The sequence below is a fragment of the Lissotriton vulgaris genome, chromosome 9, assembly GCF_964263255.1.
Source record: "Lissotriton vulgaris chromosome 9, aLisVul1.2, whole genome shotgun sequence".
NCBI lineage: Eukaryota > Metazoa > Chordata > Amphibia > Caudata > Salamandridae > Lissotriton > Lissotriton vulgaris.
In genome coordinates, this window is record NC_141697.1 from 439,056,521 (window position 1) to 439,077,811 (window position 21,291).

General features: G+C 42.3%; 1 protein-coding gene across 4 annotated transcripts in view; it reads left to right on the plus strand.

The window, feature by feature from the left end:
• LOC147690253 (60 kDa lysophospholipase-like) overlaps positions 1-21,291 on the plus strand; it is a 520,410-nt gene that overhangs the window by 151,018 nt on the left and 348,101 nt on the right. For all 4 annotated transcript variants that reach the window (XM_086937888.1, XM_086937890.1, XM_086937887.1 and 1 more), the window contains one exon: positions 20,816-20,941. In XM_086937888.1, the coding sequence (XP_086794014.1) occupies positions 20,816-20,941 (126 nt within the window). The remainder of the gene's footprint in view (positions 1-20,815; positions 20,942-21,291) is intronic.

Below are 21,291 nucleotides of genomic sequence, written 5' to 3' on the forward strand. Positions count from 1 at the left end.
ATATATATATATATATATATATATATATATATATATATATATATATATATATATATATATATATATATATCGAATTGAAATAACATGTCATATCATTTTGCCTTGATAGTGGTATTTCTTTAGTGTCTAGTGATCATGTGATCGGCACTGAGATGATGTGTGTGGGGTGGTACCTCTTTAAATACTGCAACTTGATGTTTGGTCAGGTGTTCTCCGCATGTGAACAAGGGCTCTCGAGCCCAAAACGCGTCTTTGCTGAAAATCTAAATAAAAAATCTTCACTTACCTGATCCTGTGATCCGTCTTCCTGCTTCGCCTTTCTACAAGATTGGAGGTAGCTGTGGAGCTGTTTTGTGTATATATATATATATATATATATATATATATATATATATATATATATATATATATATATATATATATATATATATATATATATATATATAATATATTTACGTGATGTATATGTTTATATATATATGTAAAAAAGGAAAAAGATCATTTTCTTTTTATTTTTCACGGAATTGATGGAATAAATATAGCAAAGTATGCTTTAATAATGAGCATGTGTGTCCTTACTGAATTGCCTTTGAATATTGATGGTTAAAATATATAGAGTTCTCAAGGGAATTGTGTCCATAGGAAGAGATAATTTAGGTATAGCGTCATCTTACTGTTAAGCGAGGTTATCTATCCTAAGGCATTAATGTTTTGTTGATTCAAAGCAGCAATCGGCTTACAGGGACAACCTCCCATTCAGTCGTTGGATTTTAATACCCTCACACACCCTCTCAGGTGTCATGCTTCATCATATGGGCTGCTCCTCGTTGGAGCGGCGGTGCAATACCCAACGGGCTCACCTAAAAAGTGGCACTTTATCAGAGCTCTTTTATCGAACAGCCGTATGGTGAAGTGCGGGTATGGGGCAAGAAGTGTGTAGATGTACAGATGTGGTTTAAAAAGTAGGACTGGAAGTACCTGGCGTGGAATTCTTTATTCTGGGGGTCTCCTGCCCTAATTAAAAACAGTGAACACAGCAGAGTGTGAGTGTAATATTTTATGGTAGAGTGTCCGTTGTTAGGAATCATAGGTCAACATCTTTCTCGCGTATCGTAAATGTACTCTCGATTCTTCGGGACCGGGAAAACAGGAAAACTATATACACTTAAAATCTTTTGGTAACTCAGTTTAACAAAAGAAGGAGAGGTGTCTATTTGTAAAAGTACCTGTGATGGCCTGGATCTACCTAATTCTGTAAAGTATCCAGGTGCCAACAGTACCCGGTGGTCAACACATAAGGCTTGGCTCCTATGTGTGCTGGAGTTTGTATTCAGAATGATGGCCGAGGGATAGATGAGGAAAACAAGTTTGCATTTATATAGTGCTTGTTACCCCTGATGGGGTGTTGAAGCACTTTTTTGGTGAGTAGCACGCTTCTTCAGAACCCATAAAAATTAGTGGTGAATTAGTATAGTGAAATATGAAATTAATTTGAGAGGTGGATATTAGTCAGATATGTCTTAAAGTAAGAACTACTCGACTCCAGAGACAACTTCTAGATGTACTGTTTAAAACCACTGCATCCAGACGGACTGAACATTACTAACAACACCACCTCATTACTACATATCTGAAGAGCTCTCAGCACTGTATTGATTCCACATTCCAAATGGAATCTTCACTCATGTGTTTTGAAAATTCAGCTGTGTCATCTGTGCAGCTACTGAGCAAACCATTGTGTACTATCTGAGGAAGATAGAATCTGTAACATTGTAGTGGAAATATATTTGTTTATGTATATTTATGTATATATGCATCTGAGATATACATATATATATATATATATATATATATATATATATATATATATATATATATATATATATATATATATATATATATATGTGCAAAAGGGCTCCCACAGCAAGTACGTTTCCCAGGAACCACAAAAAGACTCGCACACCAGGGTCCATGTAGAAAATTGCGTTTATTGGCGACGCGTTTCGACCAGACGGTGTTCTTCATTCATCATTTTATATATATATATATATAGTTAGGACCTAGTTTCCATAGGAAATCCGCAACATTCTATTGGGAATAACTTTGGCGCCGGTTGAGCAATTTGTGTGTAATTTTCCAAAATTTAGGCCAGCTCCGCTTCGCTCCTTCCCTGAAAGTGTTGGGATTCGTCAAGCGGGGGCCGAGAAAAAAGGGGATCCCAAAATGTGTTTTCCCCATGTTAATTTCCATAGGACGTTCAGACACGGCTACAGCCCGAACCGCTGAATGGAATTACACCAAACTTGGCAAAAATGGTAGGGACTGGTACGCAGAAGTGCCTTTTGTTTAAATGGTGTAAATCCCTCCAGTAGTTACTGAGAAAATCAGAAGGAAAAAAATATATATCTGGGCGGAGCCTAACTACACATCTCATCGTGAGATCTGATTGGCTGTCAGCAATTCATCCAAGACGTGTTGGCAGCCATCTAGGGACTAATATACATGATAGCACCTCATTAAAAAGCATTGCAGTTAATAGGTTTTAGGACTTTAGTTACATCATAAATCATTTGTTGATGGTACCATACTCATTTTAGGAATTGTGGTGTGTTCTAAGGTGATTTTACCATGTGAAAAAGCCTTCTGCTGGGATATCATGAATCATGTTTGAAAGAAAACTATCTCGTGCTTTTCCCACAGTGGTGTGGCAGGGGACCTATAAGCTAAGCTGAACGCATATTTCCTGTAAATTCACATTATCTTTCTCAGTCATGTGAGAATGAAGTCTGACATTCTCAGTAAAACATGTACATCCAACAAGGACAGAGACTGTCAGTTGATTTCTTTGTGTTTTCTTTCATGTTTTTTCTTTGTCCTAAGGTCCAACTTATGTGGTCCCACATTTGGTCTACACTTAATAAGATTTTATCTACTAATGTTCCCTTTGTTATTTCTTCTGTATTCCTGGGTGGTTTGGCTCCAGTTTGGGATGTCCCACTCTATGCTCGTAAATTTATTGATCTTTGCATAGCTATTGCTTTTCAAATTATAACAACTAATTGGAAAGACACTACAAACGTGGTTTAAAATGCTCGGTGGAATTTGCTCTGCCATCATCATAGACTAGATCGTGCATGTGCTTCTTCTATTCCATTGTTGATGAAACGTGATTTTCTTTGGTCCCCTTTAACAGACTTTTTATCTAAAAGTGCCTCTTGATCACATGTTATTGTTATATTTAGTATTACTGTTATTATTATTACTGTGAACTTCTCTGTATTCCATACCTCTTTATTTCTCTTACCATAAATTTTTCTATTGCTGTTCCCCTTCCATCCCCCCTTTTTTCCCTTTCTTCCCTCTTTCTTTCCCTCTTCCTTCCCCACAAAATGAAAAGTTATAAAAGCATTTTTTCTTTGTATAGCGTTTTCCCCTTTTGGGGCCTTTCTTGTTTATTGGCACATTATTCTCCACAATTATTTTAATTCCTATTGCTCTTTATTTGTGCTATTGTACTGAGGTTTTATATTGTTTTCTTCAACTCAATAAAGCTTTTCAAACTCAAAAAACATGTACATCCAACAAGGACAGAGACTATAAGTTGATTCCTTTGTGTTCTACTGCAGCTTCCGAGAGTGTTCTAAAGAACAACTAGAGCGCTAAAAGTCCTACTTATTACAAAGATATGGGACACCTGAAGCCTTCTTGTTTGGAATAAAGTGGTAACTCTTAAAACATTTAATTTAAAAGAACAAAATGAGGGGGTATATTCTGCCATAGAAAGTATGATTAGTGCTGCAGAAAAAAATTAGGACACATTTTGAGTGACTTCTAAAATCCTCTTCTATTTCATTAACAAATTCTGACATGCAGTCTCCCAAGATGGCCACCAGAGACAAAAGAGCCCAAATGTAGCCCAAATATCACCCAGATGTAGCCCAAGTATAGCCCAATGACAGAATGTCCCAGAGTGTTCTAAAGAACAACTAGAGCGCTAACAGTCTTACTTATGACAAAAGTATGGCACACCAGAAGCCATCTTGATTGGAATGAAGTGGTAAGTCTGAAAATATTTAATTTAAAAAGGAAAAAATTAGGGGGTTCATTTTGCCATAGAAAGTATGATTAGTGCTTCAGAAAGAAAAATTAGGGCACATTTTGAGTGACTTCTCAAATATATTTCTATTTCATTAAAAAAATTCTGACATGCAGACTGAAACATGCACTTTGAATACCAGCAGCAGACTTCCCTGGTGAGCAGTAGCTTTACTACAGTGATCTAATGAGCAACTAGAGTGCTAAAATTCAGAATTTATGGCAAATGTGTGACGCATCTGAATGCCTTCTTGATGGAACCAAGGTAAACAAGCATTGAAAATGCAATAGATCTCGCCCTTGTTTAAGTTAAAGCCATTCTGTTTGTAATGAGGTGGCTTTTTAGCTTTGCTTTTATTAGTGTTTTTCAAACTTTCATGTAAATACCATGCATATGTATGCATATATGTATGCATGCATTTATATTTGTATTTATATAGATAGTAAGAGTGGCAAGAGTGATGCGCAAATATGGTTTCATCCCCGTGTCATATGCGGATGACACGCAGCTCCTCTTCCCATTTCGTAACCTCACCACAGAAACAAGAAACTCCTTCTCCGCTGGCATGAAAGCCGTCGCACTGTGGATGTCCACCAACTTCCTACAGTGCAATGTCAGCAAGACGGAAGTAATGCTGTTTGGAGACGCCAAATTACTGTGGACCCCTGACTGGTGGCCCTCTGATCTCGGTGTCGTTCCAGAGCCTAAACAGATTGTCAAAAATCTGGGGATACGCCTTGATCAGGACCTTTCGCTCAAACAGCACAGCAATATGGTAGCTGGCGCATGCTTCCACATCATAAGCATGATGCGTAGAATTTTTCCACTGCTACCGGACTCCTCCAGAAGAACATTGGTGCAAGCCCTTATATTGAGTCGCATTGACTATTGTAACGGGCTACTCCTTTCTGCCAATGAAGGAGTTCTAGACAGGCTTCAGGTGGTCCAGAACACGGCAGCCCGCCTTGTTCTAAATGCTCCCCCTAGAACAGCATCAAAACCTCTGCTGCAGAAATTACACTGGTTGAGCATTAGACAAAGAGCCAAGTTCAAGATATGTTGTATCATTCACAAATGCCTGAATGGAAATGGCCCTACATATCTGGAGCAGAAATTTACCTTCTATACTCCCTCCAGATCGTTGAGATCTAGTGAGAATTTTCTGCTGGCTGTACCTCGTGTAAAAAAAACTAGACATGGAGGGAAAGCCCTATCTGTTGCGGGGCCTACACTGTGGAACAAACTGCCCCTGACCCTTAGGCTCTGCACAGATCATTTAAAGTTCAGGAAGCAACTCAAAACTCTGCTATTCACCGATAAAATCTAGACCCATTCTCTCATCTGCATAGTGTTGGACTCTATCTGGTATCACAGCGCAGAGATACTCCGGTTGGAGTCGATTCCAGCGCTATAGAAACCCATAAATAAATAAATAAATAAATAGATATGCAGAAATGCAAAATGTGTCAGGAAGAGCACTTGCTCTGACACACTTTTTGAAAAATAAATTTTGCACTGCTGGCACTTTGATCGGTGTTGTGGCTTCGATGATTTAACATCCATCTGATCTAAACTGTGGAGTGGAGGTCTACGCCCGCTAAGACCGCAGCGAGAAGCGGTCGGGATTTCTTTCATGTGTATATATATATATATATATATATATATATATATATATATATATATATATATATATATATATATATATATATATATATATATACACATACATATATATAAATGCATATGCATATATATGTGTATATGTGTGTGTAGAGAGAGGTAGAGAGACAGAGGTAGAGAGGCAGAGGTAGAGAGGCAGAGGTAGAGAGGCAGAGGTAGAGAGGCCGAGGCCGAGGTAGAGAGGCCGAGGTAGAGAGGCGGAGGTAGAGAGGCCGAGACTAGTAGAGAGAGGTAGAGAGTAGAGAGTAGAGAGTGAGTAGCAGAGTGTGAGTAGCAGAGTGTGAGTAGCAGAGTGTGAGAATAGTAGTGAGTAGCAGAGTGTGAGAATAGTAGTGAGTAGCAGAGTGTGAGAATAGTAGTGAGTAGCAGAGTGTGAGAATAGTAGTGAGTAGCAGAGTGTGAGTAGCAGAGTGTGAGAATAGTAGTGAGTAGCAGAGAGTAGTAAAGAATATTCCAAAGTTTGGCACAGCACCACTTGCACAACAAGTCCAATCAAATCATATCACTTAGAGTCCTTATTGAAGCGCTGAATCTTGGTGTATATTCAAATGCTTTTATTTTCCTTAAGTTTATGTACCACAGCCAGCCAATGCGTTTCGTTCTGTACAACAGAACTTCTTCAGGGCGTTCTTATTTCCTTCAAGTTATGTCGGTATCCTGTTGTCTTATAACTAGATATTTCTTCCAAATGTTAGACGAGACGTCAGTACATTCTTATTCAAAGTGACTAGGTATCAATTTTACCCACACAATTCGGGCATACTTGAGTAATTTATAGCATCCTCAAAGTCAGTCTTTCAAAAATTCCAAAGTATAGGACATTATAATCCAAATCCAAATGTTTCTCAAGAAAAGTCCTTTTCAATCGTTCGGAATATCGCGATTTAAAAAAAAAAATGTTGGGGCATGGGGGGTCCTTGTGGGACCCCCTGAGCAGGCCTAGGGGGTCAGAGTGCTTCTACCCTGCTCCCTTTGCATTTTTTGCACCTTTGTTTCACTGCTATCTTGTGCCTTCGTTCTAACGAGGCACAATATGGCTGCCAACACTTTCCGGTTTGGAGTGTTGACAGACAGTGGCAGCCAATCAGCATGCCTTCCTGAGAAAGCTGCATGCTCATTGGCTGGCTGTCAACACTTCTAACCAGGAAGTGTTGGCATCCATCTTGTGCTCGACAGACAAAGGCAAAAGAAAGCAAAAAACAAACGTGAAGAACACAAAAAGGGGTCAGGGTAGATACACCCTGACACCCTAGGCCTGCCCAGGTGGTCCCACAAGGACAAACAAGCATTTGCAATGCATAAGGTCTCGCATTCGGAAAGTTTGAGCTATTGGTATTGTAAATGACACATTTTTTATTTATGTGTTGGTTTTGAAAATAGCAAAAATAATAGCTTTGTCATTTACAGTGCCAATAGTTATAACTTGTGACACCTATAGCATTTGTAATGCAATATGTGTTGTATTCACGTGACTTAGATGTATTGATATTACAAATAACAATGGCTTTTAATTTTTTTAATTAAAACGTAAATACAAGTTATTGTAATTTATAATGGCAATAGCTTAAACTTTTGTAAATAACTTTTGTGAAGAATATGTTCAGTGTATTTTATTGTGACGAAAATCCAAGAACAGAAGTGAACTACTAACCTCTTTTTGTGACAATTGTAATAAAGCTTGAAACATTGAGAGAACATATTTGGCCCAGTTGTTGTTGAATGGTTGCACAGATTGATGCTGTGGTGGCGCTGAGTGATGTGGTGGTGACTAGTGATGCGGTGGCATTCAATGATCCTGTGGTAGCGCATAGTGATGTTGTTGTGCCCCTTAGTGATGCTGTGGTGGTGCTGAGTAATGCTGTGGTGATGCGATAGAGTGAGTGGGATAGATGGATAGAGTGAGGGGGATAGATAGATAGAGTGAGGGCGATAGATAGATAGAGGGAGGGCGATAGATAGATAGATAGAGGGAGGGTGATAGATAGATAGAGGGAGGGCGATAGATAGATAGACAGATAGATAGAGTGATGGCGATCAGTATCTAGATAAATAGATAGATAGAATGATAGATAGATAGAGTGAGGGCGATAGATAGTGAGTGCAATAGATAGAGTGAGGGTGATCGATAGTGAGGGCAATAGTTAGATAGATAGATAGAGTGAGGGCGATAGATAGAGTGAGGGCGATAGATAGAGTGAGGGCGATAGATGGAGTGAGGGCAAAAGATAGATAGATTGATAGAGTGAGTGAGGCAGATAGATAGATAGATAGATAGATAGATAGATAGATAGATAGATAGATAGATAGATAGATAGATAGATAGATAGATAGATAGATAGATAGATAGATAGATAGATAGATAGATAGATAGATAGATAGATAGATAGATAGATAGATAGATAGATAGGACCCGATTCACAGAATGAACTTAAGACTCAATCCTAAACTTACTACTATTTTGGTATTCACAGAATGCACTTACTACTTTTGGCATTCACAGAATAAACTTACTACTTTTGGTATTCACAGAAGTTAGGATTTTGTCTTAAGTTTGTCTTATCTAGGTAGGTAGATAGATAGATAGATAGATAGATAGATAGATAGATAGATAGATAGATAGATAGATAGATAGATAGATAGATAGATAGATAGATAGATAGATAGATAGATAGATAGATAGATAGAGTGAGGGCGATAGATAGATAGAGTGAGGCCGATAGATAGATAGAGTGAGGGTGATAGATAGATAGATAGATAGAGGGAGGGCGATAGATAGATAGAGGGAGGGCGATAGATAGATAGACAGATAGATAGAGTGATGGCGATCAGTATCTAGATAAATAGATAGATAGAATGATAGATAGAGTGAGGGCGATATATAGTGAGTGCAATAGATAGAGTGAGGGTGATCGATAGTGAGGGCAATAGATAGATAGATAGATAGAGTGAGGGCGATATCAAGATAGAGTGAGGGCGATAGATAGAGTGAGGGCGATAGATGGAGTGAGGGCAAAGGATAGATAGACTGATAGATAGATAGATAGATAGATAGATAGATAGATAGATAGATAGATAGATAGATAGATAGATAGATAGATAGATAGATAGATAGATAGATAGATAGATAGATAGATAGATAGATAGATAGATAGATAGATAGATAGATAGATAGATAGATAGGACCCGATTCACAGAATGAACTTAAGACTCAATCCTAAACTCACTACTATTTTGGTATTCACAGAATGCACTTACTACTTTTGGAAACTTACCACTTTTGGTATTCACAGAAGTTAGGATTTTGTCTTAAGTTTGTCTTAAGACAAACGTAAGACAAAATCCTAACTTCTGTGAATACCAAAAGTAGTAAGTTCATTCTGTGAATGCCAAAAGTAGTAAGTGTATTCTGTGAATACCAAAATAGTAGTAAGTTTAGGATTGAGTCTTAAATTCCTTCTGTGAATCGGGCCCATAGATAGATAGAGTGAGGGCGATAGATAGATAGAGTGAGGGCGATAGATAGTGAGGGCGATGGATAGAGTGAGGGCGATGGATAGAGTGAAGGTGATAGATAGGTAGGTAGGTAGGTAGGTAGATAGATAGACAGATAGAGTGAGGGCGATAGATAGAGTGAGGGCGATAGATAGAGTGAGGGCGATAGATAGAGTGAGGGCGATAGATAGACAGAGTGAGGGCGATAGATAGACAGAGTGAGGGCGAAAGATCGATAGACAGATAGAGTGAGGGTGATAGATTGATAGATAGAGAGATAGATAGTTGTGTGTGCGGTTGTGTGTGTGGTTGTGGTTGTGTGTGCGTGGTTGTGTGTGTTATGCTTTGTTTTGCTATGCTATGTTTTGCTAGGCTATGATATGTTTTGTTATGCTATGCTATGTTTTGTTGTGTTTGGTATGCTATGCTATGTTTTGCTAGGCTATGATATGTTTTGTTTTGTTATGCTATGTTTTGTTGTGTTTTGTTAAGCTATGCTATGGTTTGTTGTGTTTTGCTATGTTTTGTTATGCTATGTGTTGTTGAATTTTGTTATGCTATGCTATGTTTTGTTGTGCTATGCAATGTTTTGTTTTGCTATTCTATGCTTTGTTTTGCTATTCTATGCTTTGTTTTGTTATGCTATGCTATGTTTTTTTGCTATCCTATGTTCTGTTTTGTTATGCTATGCAATGCTTTGTTGTGTTTTGCTATGATTTGTTATGCTATGCTATGTTTTGTTGTGTTTTGTTATGCTATGTGTTGTTGTGTTTTGTTTTGCTATGCTATGTTTTGTTTTGCTATGCTATGTTTTGCTATCCTATGCTTTGTTTTGTTATGCTATGTTTTGTTGTGTTTTGCTATGCTATGTCATGCTACACTATGTTTGGTTGTGTTTTGCTATGCTATGTCATGCTACGCTATGTTTGGTTGTGTTTTGCTATGCTATGTTTTGTTTTGCTATGCTATGTTTTGTTATGCTATGTTTTGTTATGCTATGCTATGCTTTGTTATGCTATGCTTTGTTATGCTATGCTATGTTTTGCTATGCTATGCTTTGTTATGCTATGCTATGTTTTGTTATGCTATTCTATATGTTGTGTTTTATTATGCTATGCTTTGCTATGCTATGTTTTGTTATGCTATGCTATGCTATGTTTTGTTGTGTTTGATATGCTATGTTTTGCTATGCTATTATATGTTTTGTTTTGCTGTGCTATGTTTTGTTGTGTTTTGTTAAGCTATGCTATGTTTTGTTGTGTTTTGCTGTTTTGTTATGCTATGTGTTGTGTTTTGTTATGCTATATTTTGTCATGTTATGCAATGTTTTGTTATGCTATGCTATGTTTGTTTTGCTATCCTATGCTTTGTTTTGTTATGCTATGCTCCGTTTAGTTTTGCTATCCTATGCTTTGTTTTGTTATGCTATGTTTTGTTGTGTTTTGTTATGCTATGCTATGCTTTGCTGTGTTTTGATATGCTATTCTTTGTTATGCTATTTTTTGTTATGCTATGCTGTGCTTTGTTGTGTTTTATTATGCTACGCTTTGTTTTGCTATGCTATGCTTTGTTATGCTATGCTTTGTTATGCTATGCTTTGTTATGCTATGCTTTTTTATGCTATGCTTTGTTATGTTATGCCAAGTGTTGTTTTGTTAGGCTATGCTATGTTGTGTTTTGTTATGCTATGTTGTATTTTGTTATGCTATGCTATGTTTTGTTGTGTTTTGTTATGCTATGCTAGGTTTTGCTATGCTTTGCAATGCTATGTTTTGTTATGTATGCTATGTTTTGTTGTGTGTTATGCTATGCTATGTTTTGTTGTGTTTTGCTATGTTTTGTTATGCTATGTGTTGTGTTTTGTTATGCTATGTTTTTTTATGGTATGCTATGTTTTGTTATGCTATGCTTTGTTTTGCTATCCTATGCTTTGTTTTGCTATCCTATGCTTTGTTTTGTTATGTTATGCTATGCTATGTTTAGTTTTGCTATCCTATGCTTTGTTATGCTATGCTATGTTTTGTTGTGTTTTGCTATGATTTGTTGTGTTTTATTATGCTATGCTTTGTTTTGCTATGCTATGTTTTGCTATGCTATGTTTTGTTATGCTATGTTTTGTTATGCTATGCTTTGTTATACTATGTTTTGTTATGCTAAGCTTTGTTTAGTTATGCTATGCTATGTTGTGTTTGGTTATGCTATGTTTTGTTGTGTTTTCTTATGCTATGTTTTGGTATGCTTTGCAATGCTGTGTTTTGTTATGTATGCTATGTTTTGTTGTGTTTAGTAATGCTATGCTATATTTTGTTGTGTTTTGCTATGTTTTGTTATGCTATGTTTTGTTATGCTATGCTTTGTTTTATGTTATGTTATGCTATGTTTTGTTATGTTATGCTGTTTTGTTGTGTTATGTTATGCTATGCTATGTTTTGTTTTACTATGCTATGTTTTGTTTTGTTATTCTTTGTTATGTTAACCCCTTAAGTGCTGCCTCGGTGCATTGGCCGACGGCAGCACTACCTCCCCAGTGCTGCGCACGACCATTGGACGTCCATTCAGCACTAGTTCCAATGGACAGCGCAGCACTGGGGAGGAATGTTTAATAGCATCTATGAGGTTATGCTATGGTTTGTTTTGTTATGCTATGCTATGTTTTGTTGTGTTTTGTTATGCTATGCTATGTAGTGTTTTGTTATGCTATGTATTGTTTTGCTATCCTATCCTTTGTTTTGTTATGCTGTGCTTTTTCTATCCTATGCTTTTGTTTGTTATGCTATGCTATGTTTTGTTATGCTATGCGGGTATGTGAGGGTATGTGAGGGTGTGTGGGGGTGAGTGAGGGTGAGTGAGGGTGAGTGGGGGTGAGGGTGTGTGAGTGTGAGGGTTTTTGAGGGTGATGGTGTGTGAGGGTGAGAGGGTGAGGGGGTGTGAGGGAGGGTGACGGTGTGAGAGTGAGTGAGGGTGTGTGAGGGTGAGAGGGGGTGAGGGAGTGTGAGGGTGAGGGGTTGAGGGTGTGTGAGAGTGAGGGGGTGTGAGGGTGAGGGGGTGTGAGGGTGAATGAGGGTGTGAGGGTGAGTGAGGGTGTGAGGGTGAGTGAGGGTGAGAGGGTGAGGGTGAGTGAGGGTGAGCGAGGGTGTGTGAGGGGTGTGAGGGTGAGAGTGTGTGAGGAGGTGTGAGGGTGAGGGGGTGTGAGGGTGAGGGGTGTGAGGGTGGTTGAGGGGTAGTGAGGGTGAGGGGTGTGAGGGTGAGGGGGGTGTTAGGGGGTGAGGGGGTGTGAGGGTGAGGGGGTGTGAGGGTGAGGGTGTGTGAGAGTGAGAGGGTGTGTGAAGGTGAGGGGGTGTGAGGGTGAGAGGGTGTGTGAGGGGGTGTGAGAGTGAGGGGGTGTGACGGTGAGGAGGTGTGTGAGGGGTCAGGGGGTTTGATGGGGTGAGGGCGAGTGAGGGGGGTGAGGGCGTGAGGGTGAGTGTCTCCAATGAATGTCCCTGCTTCGCCTTCTTTGAAAATGTTCAGTGCTGCAAATAGAGCATGCCACCCTAATTATCACAGCATGAGGCCCCAAAGTGATAATTATCACAGCATGCAGAGAGGCGCCCCACACTGCTGGAGCACTCAACTGCACATTAATTATAGTTGAGTGCTCTATCAGCCTGGGGTGCCTGTTGACATGCTGTGATAAGTGGGGTCTCATGCTGTGATAATTGTTACTTGCGGTGCACAAGCTGTTCCACTGTGAAGCTCGTTCACAGACCTGAATCGGCTCGTGCCCATACTACAATAAAAACGGGGCGGGAACAGGATACTGAATCCCGCCCCTCCAGGACTCCCTGACCTGCCTCATGGTTACCAAGGCAATATTTCAAAAAATATTGTCGTGCTACCGTAAGGCAGGTCATGGAGTCCTCGAGAGGCGGGATCCAGAGCAGACAAATCTGCTAAACAGGAGCTTTTTCCAATGACAGGCCTCCGTTTCCAGAGGCCTGCCAATGGTAAAAAGGGGCGTGGCTTCACGCCATACTGAAGTTCCCTTGCTCACAATATCTCTTTGCCTGCAGCAGGGCCATGCCCTGCAATGCAGGCTTCGACCTAAAAAGGACCAAATATATATATTTTTAAAACCTGGTCTGTTTTTTAAAAAATTACCCCACAGGGGGACCAAATCGCAGGGGCATAGTGATAAAGAAGTGTGGGGGGTCTACAATCCCCCCCCCCCACTTCCCCGGGGACTTCCGCCCCTGGGGCAAAGCAACTCAGCCCCTTGGCGCATACTGGAGGCTCCTGGTGGGCTAGTTGGCCCCCAGGGTCCCCCAGTATGCAAGGGGAATTAGTTCCTACTCTGCAAACACGCCAGGGGTTGCGCTGCAGAGAGGTGTAAAAAAGTGTGGCCTCATTACATCTTTCTGCAGTGCAGCCCCCTGGCGCATACTGCAGGTTCCAGGTGGGCTAGTTGGCCCCCAGGGACCCCCAGTATGCAAGGGGAATTAGTTCCCCCTCTGCAAACACGCCCGGGGGCTGCGTTGCAGAGAGGTATAAAAAAAGGGTGTGGCCTCATTACACCTCTCTGCAATGCAGCCCCCTGGCTTATACTGGAGGCTCCTGGTGGGCTAGTTGCCCCCCAGGGACCCCCAGTATGCAAGGGAAATGAGTTGCTCCTCTGCAAACGCGCCAGGGGTTGTGCTGCAGAGTGTTGTAAAAAGGGGGCGTGCCCTCTGAACACCTGCCTGCAAAAGTGTAGTAAATCAGTATTAAAAAAACAAATTAATACATTTAAAAATTGTCTTTTAAAAAACCGTCGAAATTCAATGAAAAAAACATCGGTTTCAGGCCTTATATAGTTAGGAATTAGCATTTAAAAAACCTTGCATATTCAATTAAAAAACCATAGGTTTCAGGCCTTATATAGTTAGGAATTAGCATTTAAAAAACCTTGCAAATTCACTGAAAAAACCATAGGTTTCAGGCCTAATATAGTTAGGAATTAGCATTTAAAAAATCTTGCAAATTCACTGCAAAAAACCATAGGTTTCAGGCCTTATGTAGTTAGGAATTAGCTTTTAAAAAACCTTTGAAATTCACTCAAAAAACTATAGGTTTTAGGGGTGTTATAGTTAGCTGGACATTTCACTCATACGAAACCATCGAAATTGCTCCTATATGGTTAGTTGTACTAACTATATTTCGCGCACTCGCAATCCACTGCTGATGATGTCACATATTACATCATTCATGACATGGTCAGTGACATCACTGATGACATCTCAAATGACATCAATGATGATGAGTGCAGGATAATGTTCGTAGCAACTCAGGATGAAGCCAGGATACAATAGTATTTTGTTTTTTTATAAAAGAAGAACAAAGAAAAGAAACAAACAAGTCTCAAGGCCTAAGACATTGAACATGAAGTTGCGCTTGTACGGGGGGGGAGCCTCAATTGCAAGATGAACAAATTTGTAAACGGTGGAGTTGGTCGGGGGGGGTCAGTGGGGAGAGTCAGAAAGTAGTAACAAGTAGAGATTAGACAAGGAATGTCGGATCAGGGGGAGAAGGAGATGTCTGGAGTATCCTCGAACGGGGGTGTACATATGTTCCCTCTATAGGTGTTCCACTGACTCCAGATTGTAGTCCACGCCCCAGGCTTGCCCCTAGCCAAATACAGTCTTCTCTCTGAACATACACCAATCCATATTTTCCTTCCATACTGACACGGTGGGCGGCCGCCAGGAACCCCACAACTGCGCAATGTCTCTCTTTGCGATCATGTTCTCAAGGGCCGCCCACAGTCTGGGCGACGTTGTAATCATTCGGCTCCCACACATTCAACAAACATCTCTGGGCCTCAGGCAGCAAAGCAACCCCGGTGACACACTCCATCACAGCATGCACTCGATTCCAAAATGCGGCCACCTCCCGGCATTCCCAAATGATATGGAGGAAAGTACCACTCAATCCACAGCCACGCTTACATAACCCATCCGCAGAAAAACCCATGGAGACCAACCGAGGACCAGTGACATACACACGATGAAGGATCTTAAGCTGGACGAGGCGGAGACGGGCGGGAATGGCCACCTCCTTAGGGGAAGATATTGCGGACTGCCAGTCTTCATCATCCAGTTCCAGCCCGTCCCCAGTCCAGGCCTCCCTGAGACGTACGAGGAGATCTGCCCGATTGTTGATCAACTTTTTATATATTAGTGAAATCGTACTATCAGGCAGATGACCATCGAGTACACGATCTTCCAGCGGGGAGGACTCAGGAATATTGGGATCGGAGGCGAAGACCGAGGTCAAGGCATGACGAACCTGCGCATATGTAAAAAACTCCCTGTCACTCAGTTCATATTCATTCTTTAACGTCTCAAAAGTCTTGTCAGCACCCTTAGCCCAAAGGTCACCCACTCTGATAATTCCAATCATGTCCCATTTCTCAAAACCTTTTGTTATCCAGAGGCATCCCAATCTCTCCCACGCATACAATGGAGTCGCACGTGTCAATCGATCCTTCCAACCCAAAGCAGAAGTTGCATCACACCAGACTCGCACGGCAATCTTAGTAGGTCCTGTTAAATTCCTCCCTGCTACCTTAGAGTAGAGCGCCCTGTTGTAATTCCCACCCAGCAGCTTATACTTGTCCATCTCAAATGACGGGTTTGGGCTGGGTGCATACGTCGCGTAATTAATCACACTCAACTGGGAGGCCCAATAGTACCGCCTGATATCTGGGAGCGCCATGCCCCCATCACACCAGGGGAGGGTTAGCTTAGCGAGAGCGATTCTTGCACGCCCGTCCCAGATAAGTCGCCTCTGTAAGCTTTCCACCTCCCGGAAGTAACTCGCCGGGATGGTGTCGAGTGAGTTCTGAAGTCCATACAGAAAACGTGGCAGGGACATCATTTTAAAGAGCGCGGCACGACGAGCGGCGACAATGGCAATCTACTCCAACGAACCACGTCAAGCTTCAACCTCTGGAGAGGGGGGAGCAAATTGCGCTCATAGCGAGCAACAGGGTCCAATGATATGAAGATCCCCAGATATTTGAATCCCGTTTGCGAAACCTGAATGGGAAATCTACGCGGCAAGGGGGGAAGACCACCTGAAATCACATAGACACAGGATTTAGTCCAATTGATAACTAGACTTCAATTCTTGCCAAAGGAGGTGAGAACATCGAACAAGACGTTAAGCGATTTTCGGGGGAGGTGAGGTATAAGAGGATATCATCCGCATAAAGCGAGATCCGGTCTTCAAAATCGGGAGTCCACTGAATACCCTTTATCGAAGGCTCCCAGCGGAGCCAAGCTGCGAGGGGCTCCAAGGCAAGTGCAAAAAGCAAGGGGGACAGCGGGCACCCCTGTCTTGTACCCCTCCCAAGAGTGAAGGAATTGAATACCCGGCCATTGACAACCACCTGAGCCTGCGGTTCCTTGTACAGCAGTTTCACCCACCCGATAAACTCCAAACCGAAACCAAATTTCGCGAGGGCGGCCCAGAGGTAAGGCCATTCGATAGTGTCAAAGGCCATTGTGGCGTCCAAGGAAGCCAAGATGGCCGACTCGTTAAGTGACCCAGCCCTCGCGAGAACACCATGCAAGCGCCGCAAGTTGAGTGCGGTGTTACGATGCGGGATAAAACCAGATTGGTCCGGATGGATCAGGTCAGCAATCACCGTAATCAACCGGTTAGCCAGAACTTTAGCTAGGATTTTAGGTTCAGCATTCAACAGAGAGATGGGCCTGTACGAGGAGCAGCGATCCCGAGGCTTGCCCTCCTTAGGAATTACCACAATTGTAGCTAAACGCTGATCACAAGGGAGGGCGCCAAGGTCTCGTGACTCCATGAACATATCTCGGAGATATGGTGCGACTTTATCAGGGCGCAGTTTGTATAATTCGATGGGTATACCGTTCGGGCCCATGGCCTTGCCGGAGCGAACAGAACGAATAGCGATCGCAATCTCATCCGCAGACAATGGAGTTTCCATCAAGTCTCGGTCCACCTCCGATAGGCATGGCAACGTAATATCGCGTAGCAACAGATGGGAGTCTTCCTCATCTCTATCAGACACCGGGGAATACACAGTACGAAAATAGTCCGCAAAACACTCCACAATCTCGCTCGGGTCAGTCACACACTCTTCATTCAAATTCCGAATCACGAGGACCACACGATTCGCCCTTTCTTTCTTATCAAGCCACGCAAGCCACGCAATCAATTTACCCGCCTTGTCCCCGACATCATACAACCTGACCTGTTGCTCCCTGTGCATTGTTTTGGCAGCGTCCGTAACAAGGGACTTATAATCCAGCTGCTTTAGACCAAGGGCGTGGAGTCGATCATGGGTAACACCTAATTCTAAGTCATTCTCCAGTTTGATTATTTCGGCCTCAAGATGCACAACCTCTTCATTCTTGGTTTTCTTGGCTTCAGAAATCAAGGATAAGGCATGCCCACGAGTGACAGTCTTGAAGGCTTCCCACAGTGACACAGATGAGGACACAGACCCCTCGTTTTCAAGGAAGTATTGATCTAGGGACTTTATCAAACTGGTGCGGGTTTTGGGATTTCGCAAGTACCAGGGGTTTATGGGAGCGACTCGCCCCGCACTACTCACTCCAGTATCCATACAAAGCCACACTGGGGAATGGTCTGAAAAGCCCCGGGCGAGGTGTTGAATCTCTCTAATAGAAGGGGACTGGGCAGCAGGCATGAGGACCTAATCGAGTCTAGAAAGACTTCCATGAGCCCCAGAGTGAAAGGTGTACTGACTCTGCGTTGGATGCATCAACCTCCGGCCGTCTATCAAACCAAAAGCGTCCAAAACTCCACTAAGCCATGACTGGGATTTAGGAAGCTCCCTGGGGGGATGACGATCTACGGTACCAGAAACAACAGAGTTAAAGTCCCCGCCCATAACCAAAATACCATCAGGAAGTTCCAGCACAGCTTGCACAATATCTGAAAAAGTGGAGGTCTGGAGGCCCGGAGGAACATATATAGTGAGCAACGAAATAGTCCTACCCTCCCATCTGCCAGTGAGGGCGGCGTAGCGCCCCTGTCGTCGAGGATTACATTGTCTATCTCCAGGGGGAGAGAGGACCAAACAAGAATGCCCACCCCCTAGAGCCAGTGGTGAAAACAGAGTGTGCGACAAGGCGATAACCCCACCTATTAATGGCATGACAAGTGTTGCCCACCAGATGCGTCTCCTGTAAAAGAACCACATCGGGGGACATGCGACGCAGGAATTGCAGCACCACACCCCGTTTTATCCTATCGCCCAACCCATTAACATTCCAAGATATTAACCTCAACCCACTACCCCCCATCCCAACAAGTGATGCAGAACTCACCCCACAAAGAGCACAACATTCGAGTCATAGAGAAAAACAATACGTTGCCTTGAAGAAGAAAAACAAACTTACAAACACCCCTCCCCACCCCCCAACCAAATCCCGTTACAACTCCCCCCTCCCTGCACCCCTGCATTAGAAAGCCACCCCAACTTGCAGTGTGCCTGTCACCCTACCATTACCCAATCTATAAAAAAAAAAGCCCCTGGAGGAGGAAAGAGACCCACCACCCCCGCCACCCTCGGGCACACAACAATGAAATACAAAAATAAGGAGATTATAGAACCCAGCTGCACAAAGTCAAGTTTTCAGAAATCAGGGGCCGAATCATCGTTTCTGCTCCTGCTCACCACCCTCGGCACCACCAGGGTGCTCAGTTCTGTTGTTCCGGGCAGGCAGAGAATCCAGCCAGTCACTCACATTCTCTGGTCGATCAAAGAAAAATGTCCGGTCCTCGTATTCTACACGAAGCCTGGTAGGAAAGCGCATCGCCTATTTCAGGCCCAAGTCACGGAGACGTCGCTTCACACCCTGAAAACCCATCCTTTGCCTCTGGACGAGTTGAGTGAAATCCAGGTAGAAGTTAACTTTAGAGTTTTCGAATTTTACCGGGCCGCTCACCCTCGAAGCCTGCAGGATAACATCCCGGTCTCTGAAGTGAAAGAGCTTGGCAATGATAGGCCTCGGAGGGACGCCCGGTTTCGGCTTACCACCCGGAACGCGATGGGCACGCTCCACTGCAAAGAACTTGCTCAGTCCTGTAGGGGCAAGATGGTTCAAGACCAGGTCTTCCACCAGGAGGTCCATCGAATGATTCTCGGGGTTTTCCAGGACACCTATGACGCGAATGTTGTTGCGTCTTGCCCTATTCTCGAAATCCTCCAGTCGATGAGACATGAGGTCGTTAGTTGATTTCAGGTTGCCAATCTTCAAATCAAACGATTTCACCTTCTCGTTGGTTTTAGACAAATCGGCTCTGATCAATGTGACATCGATAGCAACCGTGTCGATTTTGTGAGCTAGAGCCTCATATGCTGGCCGATGGTCTCCTTCATGCTAGCAATGGTGCTCATGATGTCTTGAAGAGACGGATCAGTAGGCACGGTTGAATCTTCCTTGGCGTCCTCCGGGGTATGGCTTAAAAGCGAAACTCGCTGCTTTCGCCAGTATTTGTTTGCTAATGCTGTTGTTCTTAATTTTCATAACCATCTCCACAGTTATGAACTTTTGTAATCAAGATCACTTTGAACGATGGGGACTACGTAGTCCTGTAGTTCAATTAATTTTAACTACTTTGGTAAGCGAAGGCACAAGATCCTGGTTGTTTAATTATTTACTGCACCTCTAGGTTCTGAAACAGTGCCAGTCGTTAAACTTCACTGCTATTTATATTTCAAATGTGAGTATTTTGATAGTATGCTAATGAAAAAGTGCTACTGAAATTGTACTGCTTACTGCTGCTGGAAGGTGCAAAGATTTACTCCTAAGGCTACCTGTCCCACGCCTGATTTGGTTGCTCCCACTATTGAAATGTAGGTTCCAAAACCTAAATCTACCTGTAACATATATGTGTAGCTGTTGAATGGCATTGCCTTCCTTTTGCTTATTTTTTGGGTGTCGGTGGGGTTGGTTCTGACTAGGAGACTGCTTTAGCTCATTCACCAGCCTCCTAATATCTTTAAAAAAAGAAATCAATTCAGACATACATATAAACATATATACAAACAGAGGGGCTCAGCTGTTATTCACGTTTTGCTTCCGCCTACCCCAGCTTGTAGCATGGGGCTAGGGGTCTTCACAGACAATGGTACCTTTTTCTTTGCGCCAATTAAAATTATTTGAGAGCAACTGTAAAGTGTTTATCTAGCTCTACCAAGTACACCTGCCTTCAGAGAAGCACTCATACAGGTCTTTTAAAATTGGTTATTTATTTCTCGTTTTTTTTACGTGGGGGGGGGGGGTTGCAAGCATTTGGCCGCCATGTTTAGATGGCAGCATGATTTTTTCAGTTTTAGTTTTGTGCCATGGGATTGCAAAGTAAGAAAATGTAACCATTGCATCAGCTTGCCATGGTTGGCTTTCCTAACTATTCTGTGCTAATGGGTGGTAAAGCCATTAGGGCTGGAAAATGTTGAGAAATATGAGTACTGTATTAGCTAGCAAACACATTGTTTTAACAACTTCTTCTCATCCTCAGAAAAACTATGAACAATATGATGGCTTTGTGGTTTTACATGGTACCGACACGATGGCCTACACATCGTCAGCCTTGTCCTTTATGTGTGAGAACCTCGGTAAAACCATTGTGGTAACCGGCTCTCAGGTAAGATGTCTGCTCAGTTTTACTCCGCTTTTATGAAACGCGCCAGCTGCTGCGACCATGCCTGTGTGCGTCTTGCTGATCGTTTTAGGTTTCCGTGATATATTTTGCTTTTTTTTCTGTTGTGTGGTGCACTGCGGCAGATTTTCGGCTCATCAGGTTCGTTTTCCAAGTGTAAATCACATCTGCCCTACAGACGTTATATACACAATCTAAAAGAACTCCTGTTTTTACCATTTCTTGTTGGACCACTAATGGAATGTTTTGCAACAGAAGTATGATATTTGACTTTTGGCAAGTAACAGCCTTTGTTCTGTATATGCATTTTTAATCAAACATTTTCAATTTCCAAG